Source organism: Cryptomeria japonica, chromosome 4 (assembly GCF_030272615.1).
Source record: "Cryptomeria japonica chromosome 4, Sugi_1.0, whole genome shotgun sequence".
NCBI classification, from domain to species: Eukaryota; Viridiplantae; Streptophyta; class Pinopsida; order Cupressales; family Cupressaceae; genus Cryptomeria; species Cryptomeria japonica.
In genome coordinates, this window is record NC_081408.1 from 397,923,690 (window position 1) to 397,938,287 (window position 14,598).

At 35.3% G+C, this 14,598-nt stretch overlaps 1 protein-coding gene across 1 annotated transcript in view; it reads left to right on the forward strand.

Annotated features, from left to right (window-relative positions):
• The window catches only part of LOC131074668 (uncharacterized protein At4g19900), a 147,072-nt gene that overhangs the window by 39,813 nt on the left and 92,661 nt on the right, over positions 1-14,598 (forward strand). Inside the window, exon 2 of the mRNA XM_058011339.2 lies at positions 9,426-9,575. Within this exon, the coding sequence (XP_057867322.2) occupies positions 9,426-9,575 (150 nt within the window). The remainder of the gene's footprint in view (positions 1-9,425; positions 9,576-14,598) is intronic.

Below are 14,598 nucleotides of genomic sequence, written 5' to 3' on the forward strand. Positions count from 1 at the left end.
ATATCAACAAGTTTTTTAATATTTTTAATATAGAAATTTCATTTAAAAACATGCTACGTCTTAAATGTCAAATGATTATCTTTGGACAAGCCTTAACCTTTGCCATGCACTGCCCAAAAGGTGACCACATACCCTAGTGTAGTGTAGCTTCCTTTGAAATATTTATGTACAAATGTCACAGCCATATTCTATCGCTCCAGTTTTTAACTAGTTATGTTGTTTGAGAAAATAATAGACTCCAAACTGAAAAAAGAAAGCAAGTTTGAAAATGAGAAATAATTGCCTTACAATTTAAGTTTTTAACTCTTTGAAATGATTTTCAAAGAACTATGAAAATAAAAAAAATGAAACACCTACCTCACTGAACAGCTCATCTTCTCCCATTCCTCAAACTTTAAGCCTTTAGCTCACAATGACAAATCAAATGTGTATTTTTTTAAACTCAAGGCTACTTGCTGCTGCAAGATAGTTTGCTATTGTTTTCTGTTATTTTAAACAATGACAAAATAATAACATTAAACTATAACCTCGCAACAAGTAAACATGTATCATTTAAGAAACATTTTATATTAACTTTGCAGCAGCATAAAACATTTGTTTTAAACCTTTGAGCAATAGGCAAACACAATTATTAGTTCTAAAGTAGACATTGAAATTGTCCATGAAGTCACTTACCACTTCTTGATGATTCTTAGAAGTCACTAAAATGTGAGCATCACTTATGGGCAAGGAATCTACTTTCTCGCCTATCGGGGGTGAAGCATTAATGCAAGAACCAACCGGGGGTGCTCCAAGAAAGAATGTTAGGCCATCCAACCACCACCTAGTTAACGAGAAAGAAGTGCTCCATCCCATCCAACCGGAGGTGAATGGACTGGGGGGGTTCAGGCTCCGGTAGCAGGTTCGAAAGAACAATCGAACAATCGGGTAACCGGTTGAACTAGTCACTTACATCAAATTCTATTACCTTCCTTCCGGATTTATACACATAACTACAACATTAAAAAACTTTTGCCTCTCATTTAAATAAATATTTTTATTTATTTAAATTATCTTTTCCCTAAATTAAATAAATATTTTATTTATTTAATTGGTCCCATTTCTTCTATTAATTAAATAAATCTTTATTTATTTAATTAATTCATTAGCTTTTTTCCTCCATGACACTTGTCATTCATCTCTTAATTTGCCTCTAACCACCTCTCTAATATTTTCCCATTTTCTATACCAACCCTTTAATCCTAGCCGACCATTTAACCTTTCACTTCTTAATCCTATCCCTCCATTTCTAGGGTACTCTCTATATAAGAGGATCCTTTCATTCTTGCCAAACCCTAACTAATGCGGTCATATCCCTAACAAGCGAATCAATCTTCATGCTACCTTTCATGCGATCAAGCAATCAAGCATCTACACAGCCACAATCCGTTCTTTGTTGAGCTCTTGTGCACAATACAAAATCTGAGAGCAACCATATCAAGCAAGATCAATGAAGATAGGAAACAATGGAGATCAAACCCTACTAAGCATGTGAATGGTATAATCTTTCATGTTTTTGATATTTTGCATGTTTTAGGTTCTTCATTGGTGTATGGTGGATCTTAATTGTAGAACAAGGTTTTTTTGTGGTTGGATCTTTGTTGGTTTTACAATAGTTTAACATTCCATTTTCACCGTATACAATTTTGTCTATAATGTGCTCTTTCACAAGGGTCAAGGAGCTAGTTTGACCAGGGTTGACAAGATTTGCAACACACCTTGCACTACAAACTCTATGTCAACAAAAATATAACTTTAGGTGAATGTTTGTTTCAGTTGAGTGGATGGAGTTTGGCTGCAAAAATCAAATAGATGGCATAGCAGTGGCAAAGTACATATTCTACCAATTTTTGGGGTGTAGTTGAACAAATTGTAGAATATTCAGAGCCTCTAGTCAAAGTCTTGAGACTAGTGGATGGGGAAAAATCTCCCATGGGATATTTGTATGTGGCCATGGATAGGGCCAAGGAGGTGATGAGGAGTATGATGGCAAATAATAGGGATAAGTATATGGTATTGTGGGACATAATTGATAGGAGATGGACCGCTGCACTCTCCTCTCCATGCTACATGATACTTTCTTAATACATTGTTGTTCTACAAGATTCCATTAAGAGATATTGATGCTAAGATCACACAAGGCTTCTTCAATTGTAGATATTGATGCTGAGATCACACAAGGCTTCTTCAAGTGCATGGACAAAATGTTTCCAAGTTGGGAACAATTTAATAAAACAAGGGCTTTTCTCTCTTCTACGGGTGCAATGGAAGGCATAAAGACCCTCCAACTAGGTAGACTCTATACACTTTTGATAATCTCTTTATTTTGTCAACATGGTCATTAAATTTATTAAGATTTTAAGATATTCTTACAATATTATTGCCATGTAACGTTTTTTCAGCTCAATGGTGGGATTTGTTTTGGTCACGAATGCAACAATATTAGGTGGATGGCGATAAGCATTTTGACCCAACCATGTAACTCATCCTCTTGTGAGTGTAATTGGAGTGTTTTTGAACACATACATTCCAAGAAACGAAACAACCTAACACAACAACGAATAAATGACTTGGTGTTTGTTCACCACAATCTCCGTTTGAAGCTAAAGAAAGCTCAAGGTAAGAATTTTAATATACTTGCAATCAGTTGAAATTGTATTCATTGTGTTTTTCACTTGTAAGGCAAAGACTAATTCCACATGGGCAAAAGTAGGAACTATTGAGGAAGATGAGCCAATTAACCTCGACGAGATAGATCCAGAGTTCGAGTGGATTGTTGCTGCTAATGATGATAATTTGCTTGAGCTTGATGATTTTGATATCATGGGGCAGACCAACTTGGAGCCTGAATGGATTGAATGAGTTAGGATAGGCTCTCACCCAAGATCTCCATCATCAAGGCCTCCTATCCTGTAGCATGTCATTAGCTACATTTGACTTTTTGGAAATTTGCACTTAGTTTATAGGTTGACTTGGTACAAAGTCACAAACTATATTGTAATTGACGTTTTGACAACTGTCACCACCTAGCTATTATTTATTCTATGGTATGTTTTTCTGCAATGTAATCAATGATATGAATATAAACAACAAAAATCTATTTTCTACAGTTCATGTGTTGAAGTCTCTATTTTATTTGCTTACAATATCTCTATGCTATGGAAATGCTCTTAAATATATAAAAAAGGTAGTTTTTGACTTTTTTTTTTGAATTTTTTTATATTTTTTTGTAAATCGATTTTTAAATTTTTTTTTGTACTTTTGTTTTGCTGACTAATTCCCCAAACGATTAATACTTCTATGCTTTGTACTAAAAAGATATGACAAAGAAGTGAACATATTTTGTGATTCTATCCACCACAACATAAATATAGTCCTTACCCTACACTTTGGGAAGTCTTGTAAGGAAATCCATTGAAATGCTCTCCCACTTTTGATTTGAGATGGGTAGGGGCTGTAATAGGCCTACGAGAAATGCATGCTCTATCTTGTTCAGTTGATAAGAAAGGCACTTTGATATGCTAAAAATGTGTGCTCTATCTTGTTTTGTTGATAAGCAAGGCACGTTTCGATCTGCTACATTTTAGCTACCTCTTCATGATTTGCAAAATGAGCTAACTCTAATGGCAACTGGATGTGCAAGGTTTGGAAGCCTAGAAGTTCTTCGGTGGTGCAATTACATGGAAATGAGAAAATGATTACCCATTTGAATTTCAAACATACTAACATTAATACCATTTTGTTTGTTTGCTAAATGCTTGCATAAATTTGATTGAGAACTAGATCTCATTAATTTTGTGTGTAGAACAAGTTTAAATACCATGAAGTTTGTTAAAATGGCAGCCTAGAACGGGTGTAAAGGTCACTTGCATATGAAATTTTAACCGCTAAATTAAAGGTGGCATATTCTTCTTCATCATTCACCGTTGATTTTGAACTTGGATTCGTGTGCTTGGGATGAAAAATGCTTTTTGGTTGGGAAGATCTTTCGGTAGTTCCACGAGTCAAGTCAAATATTATTGGTGTTTTGGGAAGTGGGTAAGGGGAATAGGAAGAAATGCTAAAGTTGAAGTGGAACAAGACGAGGATAAGAGAGATGTAGGATTTTAGGTTAGGATTGAATGGGGGAATGGAAGTCTTGAATTTCAAGGAAAACTTCACAAAGAGGTTGAAAGGAAGGAATGGATAGAACAATGAAAGTGAGGGCAAATCATTGGGACTGGAAATCAGAATAGGGTGTCTAAGTGGGAAAGATGGATGTTTGGAAGTTAGGTTGAGGTCCACACAAGAGGATTGAATGAAAAAGGGCAATTGGATCTTTTGTGGGAATTGGATGTGGTAATGGATATTGGAATGAAAGTCTAGATGTTTGGATGTGCAAATGAATTACACAAGGTGGAAAGGGGAAAGATGGGGAATTCCTAAATGAAGCAAAACGAAGGGATGATATGAGGTGAGGAATTTTGTTGAACTTTTAGATGGGATTGGACACTAAAACTAGATATCAGACTAGTAGGAAATGTCCCGATGTATGCTTAAAGTCCACAACTTTGCGAAAACACTAGAAAACGACCAAAAACACCCCATACATGGAATTTTCTTAGGATTTTGCAACTTCCATTATATGATAGGCATGCAAGGAATGAAGGAGAACAACAATTAAGTAAATTTAATGAAAAGAGACCCATTTGAAGATTTCTGAACAACAATTAAGTAAATTTTATGAAAGGAGAACCATTTGAAGATTTCTTAGGCTGGTTATCTATGATAGAGAAATTGAGGCCTTACATAAAGGAGGTGGAACTCAAGGGAATTTTGACATTATTAAATTGAGTCCCAATAGAGAGCATTAGCTCATGAGAACTAACTTGTAGGGATGATTCAACTTGAATTGATGGAAGAGTGATGACTCAAAGATAGTCCAATTGTAGTGGTGTCATTCTCAGGAGAGAGCATTAGCCTATGAGAACTAACTTGTAGGGATGATTCAACTTGAATTGATGGAAGAGTGATGACTCAGAGATAGTCCAATTGTAGTAGTGTCATTATCAGAAGAGCTTGTCAAAATGGAACTAGTTTAGATGGCCAATTGAGGCAACACCAATTTATGGTGTATTAACTGTAGTTGTTGTTTTGGAGATGATCAACAATAAGTGTTAATTATGGGAGCATTGATAGGAACGACAATAGTGCAAAAGTTTCTTGCCAAATTTGATTTGTGCTAACACTTTATTAACCATGTGTTAGTTGGAGGGGTGCTAAACATGTGGAGTATCAACGAAATGTGCTCTTCAATTTTGGAGGACTAGTTTGTAAGGCAATTGTTGTTGGAGTTTTGTGCCATGTTGCTTGGCATTGGTTTGTGCAGGTTTGGTGTTATGAGAAAGCTTTTCGTGGAAATCGATTCTATGCATTAGATGTTGTGATGTTTAAATGATGATAGTAGTGCTACTACAAAGTATTGGTCTTGATTCATCCTCCATGCTCAATTTAGGTTTCAGTTCAATCCATGACTGAAGCGCCGACATGCTGATTTGTTCTCTAGAAAGGATTGCCTTGGGTCCCACCAAATGCCAATGTTGTTGGTGTGAGATTGTGTGTCTCCTTCAATCTATTGACATCTCCATTGATTGGCTTCCTCTCTTTAAGTATTCCTTGTATGGTGCTCATTTTCTTTTCTTGAAGGAGGTCATCAATATTGTTGCCAAAGGGGACATACTATCATTACTTTTTAAGCTAATAGGATTTTTCCACAATTGCTCAACCCCAAAATGACTTTGAATTGTCCATAGTTGCTTAGCCCCAAATTTGTTTTCTGTGCTAAACATTTCATATGAATTATAGATGGCCTTAATATTCAAGCTAACTATCTCCAATATCATTGGTCATGTGGCTCGGGGAATCATTTGCCCATTTGGGGGTGTTAAACCACCAACTATGCATTGAGATTGGTTACCATAGCTTGTGGGATGACATGATCTACCATCTTTGCTCCTTGGAGGAAATTGAGATTGAGGATTACTCTACTTTTATGTGTCCTATTTACTATGATATTTGATGGAGATATCATTGCCTGTATAGAGGCACAAGTGGTTTCTAATCCACTTATTTAATTACCTTGGGCAAAAGTTTTTCTTGGTCATTTGGTGTTGTTGCCCGACTAATTATGCATTGAGATTGGTCACCATAGCTTGTGAGATGACAAGATCTACCATCTTTGCCCCTTGGAGGAGATTGAAACTAAGGATTACTCTTGTTTTCTATGCCCTATTTACTGTGTAAGATCCCCTATCCAATTGAGATCATTTTTTGTTTTTGTTTTTTGCAATAGTTTATGATGAGCAGCAATTTTGACAAACAGTTTGCATATATTTTGTTTTTGCTTGTTGAGCTTGAAATGCATTGAATTTAATAACAATATGAGCAATCTTGACACATAAATGAGATTTGAGCATAACATATAATAACTGAAACAGTGAAATATCTGTGCTATTAATAAGCTTGCTGTTATAAAAACAAAGTATAGTGATTGAAACATAACAAAATCTGACCTTTATTATAGCAGAAATAATTGATGATGGCAATTGAAATTTGCATCACTTAGCTTGAAGAATTCATTCATGTTTATTCAATCTTTATGCATATTTCTGTAACAAGTCCTCAAAGAGTTCTAGATCTCATGGCGAGAAGTGATATGTTGGAAGGCCAGTCGACAATCTTTAACTCTTTGGCCATATCCCAAATTGTTCGGCAGTCTACAAATACTTTGGCACCCTTGAAAGAGTGGTACGGAACGTCTAAACAAGATATTGCAGCATATATTCTAGTGATACGACAACCTAGGATGAGATGGTGGCTCCCTTTAGACTCCAACGCTGCCTTGCCTTGGTCCCACAAAGGTTACACTAGCCTGTAATAATTGCCCTATGCTGTGCTAGCCACTTGTTTGCTGCAAGAAAATGTCTTCATGTGCCAATGTGAACTTCCTTAACATGCTGTGCCAGACCTTTTTCTTTTTATAGTGGCGGTCAGAATAAAGAGCTCACAAACTCCTTTGATTCTTCTTTGGCTTGTAAACAATACACATTGATCCTCCTCAATGGTTCTATAGAGTGTCCGACAATTAAGGAAGCTAGGGATGGTACGACTGGGGTCTAATCCAGCTGCTACAATAAAATATATTATATTGTTTTGTTCTTCCTTTCATAGGCCACACACTGCAAAAAACTTATATGATTTCACCTTGGCACACATCATGATAAAAGTATTATTTATTTGGTAGGCAAAAACTTCAATAAATCTGAACTTGCAAACCTAGCAAACCTTCTGCAAATCCCTATCAATTTTATCTTGCCTGCCAAGACTCACAAAATTGCAAATCCAATCTTCCATCATACCCGTAAAATCTCCTTTCCGCACAACTTGTAACTCTGAATGTGCCACACCAAATTAACTAGGGAGGATCTCTCACCACCATGACTAATCTTCTTTGAGAGAATTTCCGTCCTCAAGAAGGCTGAGATGAATCGAGTTTGATCTCACAGATCCACAAGGGTTTCACTAGCGAGAAATAACATAATCTGTATAATGAGTTGACAAAACCTCTTTTTGTACTTCTCCTGCCAAACTTTCTAGCAGATTGATTTTAAATTTCACTTTTTAGTTAAAAAAACTCCTTTTTACTCGAAGAAACCTTTTTATCAAAAAAATGATAATATTTGATACACGAGGTCCCAATATTTTATGTCCATGATATAAAATTTTTCATCCCCTTTCCAATGAGCTATTATACTTAGGTGCTTTTAAAATATTTTAATAAGAAATAAGCAACCTTAGTAAAATAATTAAATTAAAGCCATTATAATATACAAGTTGTGGAAATTGCTGAAAGCATAAGAATTGAAATCCAATTGCACTAGAGTGATACCAAGGATGAATAGTGAAAAACGGGGCCAATTGGGTGACTTGCTATAAATAGATGCTCTCTCCAAGAATCTTGGAGAGCACACTAGAAGTTGAAATTCAATTTGGAAAGTGTCATAGGACTCCTCTAGACCTACAAAGCTCGTGGCCAACATCAAACATCCCCTTTGACAAAGTTGATGGTCATTGAGAAAGCCAATGTTAGTTACAATGCTAAGTGACCGAAAATGGGGGACATTACATGCTATGATATTTTATGGACATATCATTGCTTGTAAGAGGGTCAAGCAGTTTATCCACTTATTTATTTACCTCAGGTAGAGGTTTTTCTTTGGGAGCTTGTTAGTCTTAGTCTGATCCACATAAGGGACCTTTAGAATTGTTAGGTTGATTACTTCTTTGTGTGCACCATAGCCATTGGAGGCATACGCACCCTTTTGATAGAAGTGTTTCACATCTTAAGCGAGACTGACTAATTAGATGATATGCATCTGTGCCTGTTATATCTAGAATGCCCCAACCTTGATTGCCCTTTTCTAGGCTTAGTGGATCTACTTTATTTTGCATCAAGGGCCTTCCTCAGCTCCATAGCCCATGTCACAAAGACAAATGTACATTACTACGTTTTCCTTTTCTTTTGGAGATTCATTGACCTCGAGTATCAGGAAGGGCTTTAGGAGTAGTTCTCACTTTCTCCTAGGATTGTCCGTCTGGACCTTCCTTGATAGTGGGAGTTCCCTTATATGAATTCTTAGATTTTTCTTAGGTCTTGTTGTGATAGATGATGATGTTGTTGGTTCTTTTGGTCTGAGCCTTACTGCATACAAAACAATTATTGATCTCTTGACATGATTTTGGATCTTCGTTACTTCATGTTTCTTTGAGGGTTTTTTTTTTCCTTGTAGGGTTGTCCATATGTGTACTAGGTTTATGGCTTGGGGTGTTCACCATTTTCTTGGTATTGTGTTTAGTAACTTTTTTGTAAACAAGGGCCTTTAAACCATAGTGCTTCTATGTACTTTCTTTTGTTCTTCCTTTTTGCTTCTTTGAGGGGTTTTATCGTTGTGACTATAATTTTAGAGAGCTTTTACACTTTATAAGCTCTCTTAGCTTCTTCCTTTTCTTGGTTATATAGATTTTTGTTTGAGATGCTATAATTAGTAATTACTTGTCTTCATTTGTGGTAACTGATGATAGTTATTTTGAGCATTCATTCATTAGTGATTTTTAAATATTGATAATTTTTTTACTTAATTATCTTTCATAATATTTTGTTTCTATTTTTGTATTGTACTTGATATGCAGTGCTTGTAGTGCAGACTTAATATTTATGATGTATTTGTTTAGTTCTTAATAACTACTATCTGCTCAGCAATAATGGAATTCTATTGAAGCTTTGTCATTAAATCTTGGTCAAGGAAGATTATTGATTTTCACTTATGATGTAATCTTGGATATTTCAGCTACAGAATTGCTGTTATCATGCCTAACCTTGATGAGCTGTTGGTGAACACTCCAGCACACATATTTGCTTCTGTTTGGCTTGATTGGAGAAAGGTTGATTTTTATTATATCCATTACACTGAACTTTTGCGGCTTGCAGTGCTTTACAAGTAAGCTTATCGTTTCTAGCTTTGATGTAATGCTTTGTTTTATGCCAATGCTAGCTAGTGATGTTTAGAAAGGAAATAAATAATTTTTAATTTATTCATAGCAGCGAGAGCCATGGACTATGTTTGATTTTTTGGAACTTTATACTTAGTATGTAAGTTGAATTTGTACAAGCTAGATTGTAATTGAAAATTTGAGAACTATTAGCATCTGGTTATTACTCATGCACTATGAAGTATGCATTATGCAGTGCAATGTAATCAGTGGTGTGAACGCAAATGACTGAAATCTATCTTTCACGATTGTTGGGTTAAACTCTCAATTTTATTTGCTCTCTATATTTCTATGCTATTGAAATGCCTTTGAATTTAAAAAACAAGAAGTTTTCCTCCCTTTTCCTATGTTTTTTTTAAATCCGAAATTTCCCAATTAAATCTTTGATTAAAAAAAAACTTATACTTTTGCTTTATCATAATCTTCTCCAAAAGATTTTTGCTTCTATGGTTTTAAATGATGTGGGATTTGTTGAGAAAAATTGGTGAGACAGTGAGAATATAACATAAATTGTAAAAATTTGATTATCATAAAATGATAGACATGTGATTAACCGTCAAACATGAAATACAACATAGATAAACACAATAAAATCAGCAAACCGTATGACACTGGACATAATTATTTTTATGGAAAAGCTCCACCAAGAAGATTTTAAACTTGTATTAATCAAGAATAGATCTCAATAACAATACAATGTACTTCATAGTTTGCATACTTTGAATCAAGTTAGTCTGTGTGACTGTGGACCCAAAAGTTTGAACTCAACAATTTTTTGACAACTTAAAAAATTACTAAATCTCTTCAAGAATGCAAATTTAATGCAAAGTTCACTTACTAAATGTATCCAATGAGTGCACAATACATTTGGGAAGTGTTTTATATTAATTTTGAACACAGTACGAAATTGCATTATCATGTGGATACAATAGCTATTTATGATGATTATCTTTGAAAATCATCATAAATTGCATATATAAGCAAGTTATTGAAGGTGGTGGCTACTGCATAAGTAAGAGAGATTGGATTGGATCATAGTTTGTAGATTCAGAATTGGTAAAAGTCGGCAAGCCTAAAATTTTTGACTTATCAAAAACTTAAAGGATTTCTCAAAAAACACATTTTTTTTTGCAAATTTTAATTACAAAATGCATTAAATGAGTCTAAAAAACCATGAAAAAGTGTTTCCTATTAGATTTGATTCTTAAATACATACAGATTACAAAATTGCATCATCATGTGAAGCTGGATACTATAGCTAGCTATTAATTGATAACTATAATGAATTTGTGATGATTGTCTTTGAAAATCATGATGATAAATTGCATATCTAGGCAAGTAAGAAATTATAGGTTTTAACAATCTCCTCTTTCTTGCTCTAGTGAAAAATTATGTGATAGAGGGTATAGTCCTTGCACTCAGTTGTGGGTCCTTGTTTGGCCTAGAATACTATGCATGTGGCACCACCTTGCTGCTAGATGGCCATGGCTTCTCTTCCATATTACTGTCATCCAATAACAATCCAATCTCCCTATGCTTCTGTTGCAGCCACATACTCCATAGCCTGCCTCCTGAAATCAGCGATCTCATCCTCTATAAACAAGGCGGGCTGATCAGCATACATGGTCCAGTCACTATAGGGATCAATCTCATCCAAATCAATAGGCTGCTCTAAGTTGTCCTCCACCTTTCTTGTGCACAGCCGAAGGTTGTATTACATAAAGACTAGATCGTTGAGGTGTTGTTGAGTCAATTTATTTTGTTTCATGTGAATTGCAGCAAACAAACTCTAGTTACACTCAGAGTGTAAGATCCCCTACTGATTTTTGCCCAATATTATTCACTTTTTCCCTCGGAGTAATTTTGTCAAACAGTTTGCTTTCCTGCTGATCACTGGTTTTTTCTGATTTGTACTGACTTATGTTGTTGTGATAATTTGTGACATTACTCACACTTAGCATCAACATCATCTGGAGGAAATTCAGGTTGAGCATCATCAAATTCAGATTTTGCATCGTCCCTCCCATCATGTGAACCTAATGGAAGATGGACACCCAAGTCGGTAGCCTTCAAAGGCTGATCCTCAGAATTCTGCACAGACGAGGATAATTGAAAGGGTCTTTGTTCTTCATCAAAGACAACATCGCGACTGGAGATGAGACGATTAGTTTCTACATCAATCAGCCGATAAGCCTTGTTGTTGTCATTGTACCCTATAAACATAAGTTTTTGACTCCTAGAATCCAACTTGGAGCGCTTGGCATTTGGAATCCAAACATATGCTAAAGAGCCAAAGACTTTCAGATGACTGATCCTAGGTTTGCAACCAGTCTAGGCTTCCTCAAGAGTCTTCCCCTTAATAGCCTGTGTGGGAGACCAATTAAGGAGATAGACTGCAGTGTATATTGCTTTTGCCCAATATTTCTTGGGAACACTCCTGTGTTCCAACATTGACCTAACCATCTCAGTTATAGTGCGGTTGTGACGCTCTACAATGCTGTTCTGTTGAGGAGTGTAAGGTGTGGTTAACTGGCTTTTGATGCCATGAGTATCACAAAAGCTGGAGAAAGTGGTAGAACAAAACTCCTCCCTTGTCTAACCTAAGAGTGACTATAGGACAACAAGACTCTTTCTCTACTAAGGCTTTAAACTTCTAAAATATAGTAAACACTTCTGATTTTTGTTTAAGAAAGTACACCCACATTTTATGACTGAAATCATCTACAAAAAGCAAGAAATACCTAGAACCAGTAACAAAAGGTGTATTCATTGGTCCACATACATCAGCGTGAACCAACTGTAGTACCTTGGAGGCTCGCCATGAGTGACCATCCTTGAATGGTGTCCTGTGTTGCTTCCATAGCGAGCGTCCATAGCCCCGATGAGGTTATCGCTGTAATCTCACGAATATTGCTCCACTGCTAGTCGGGCGTCCATAGCCCCGATGGAGTTACTCACATGTCCCCAAAGCCAAATACTTTGATAATTTCTTCTTTTCTTTTGATACTGCCTTTCTTTTCACATATTTTGTGCACTTTGGCTCATAAGCAATGACATGGTTTTGAAAATTATAGTGGTGCTGAAGCAAGATTTAAGATTTTTCAGTAGCTACGACTTCACCTAAGAAACCACAAAGACTTGAAGAAATTGATTAAATGTGTAAAAATATAGTAATCAGAAGTGTAATGTCCCCACTTTGAAATAAAATTTAATAGTAACTAATAATAATAAAATTTAAATTCAAAACAATAAAAATAAAAAATTCAAAAAATATAATTTAATATAATTAAAACTTAATTAATTTAATGAATGGAAAAGACATGGAATGAAAAGTTGTGACTCCCTCAAACATGAGATATAAAAGGGGGAAGAGAACCTCATTCAAGAGGGGGGAAAATTTGGGAATCAGAAGTGCAGATCTGATATAAATAAGAAGTGCAGATCTCATTGTGAAAGGTGAAGAGCACACTGTCATACTGAGAGAGGTGGGGGAGGGGTTATACATTATAACAACCAATTTAAACTTTTTCAACTTCACATTGCATATCAACATTCATATGTGACTTAACCAATATGAACACAAGTAGAACATAAGATATACACGTGGAAACCCTTATGGGAGAAAACCACGGCAAATTAATGCTTTTATAAATTTCTTCTTTTACAATATTTGTAGGCACCAACCCCTAAGTCTGTTTGTGAGCACCAACCCACTGGAAGCACCAACTCCCACAACTGAGCACCAACTCAGCAAGAGACACCAATCTCTTTTCTATGAGCCACCAACCTCCAAATCAGATTTAGATTCCACCTTGCTTGTTGCTTCTTCAACGGATGATGGACACTATTTCTCTTCACAAATCTGAGTATATTTCTTTCTCTAATCTACTATTATTATGACAATGAACATGTCACAAAACTGATTACAATCTTCTCATAAGACTCTTGTAAATCTGCCATACTAATTCTCACAACCTTTGCTTTAATATACTTTATGATGCTGCTCCAAAGTCTGCTTTATCTCTGTCATGAAGTGTTCATAAATCTTCATATGCATCTGATATAAACTTCTCATATACTACACACTTACATCTCAATGATGTTGTTTTTAAACCATACTCTACACACCACGCTGCACACTTAATCATCACACTGTTACACCTTAAATATCACTACTTTACAAAACCCACATTCCTTCACCTTTTATATATTCTCATATGGAGCCATCCTTTATTTATGGGTATGTCTTTTACTAAGATCATACCTTTTCACATGAGTCGCAGAACTTCACAATAATTAAACACATCGCACCCTTTCATTTCTTAATAAACTTTCTTTAATGAAATCATGTCTCTTTAATTTATTTGTTTCACTAATCTTATCTTGTGACAAGCTGATTATTATTATTATACTTAAGTATTTCTTCACTGATTACTTCACGTTGTCTTTTGACAAGTGCCAATGGATAAGCCAGCCAGGAATGCCCAGTAATATTTTACCATTATATGGGTTGAACTTTGCTAATTATATCGCTGCTTTGCATCATGCACATGCTATCTCTGTTTTTATTATCATTCATTTGCCTCTAATCATATAACCAATCTTTACCGCTGCCTAATATGAAGTTATCAAACTCAATCGATTAGCATTATCTTTACTTGATATTAATTGCTGCTCCATTAAACTTAGTCCGTTTACTTTTAGAGCATTAATTAATAACACTTGTGTATTAGTTCGGCAGTCTCCTTAATTTATGTCTTGCTTGTAAAGGATTGTAGCGCTGTCATTTTCCTTGCACTGTGTCGACCATCAAAAGAAATGATAAACAAGTCGCTGCTCTCCATATTTTATTTCACCAGTGTCTGTCATGTCCCCTCCTTGATCATTATATATAGCATAAATGAAGCAATTATTATTATTATTAATTAATATAATATTAACGAATAATTATTTGAAAATTATTAATATTTA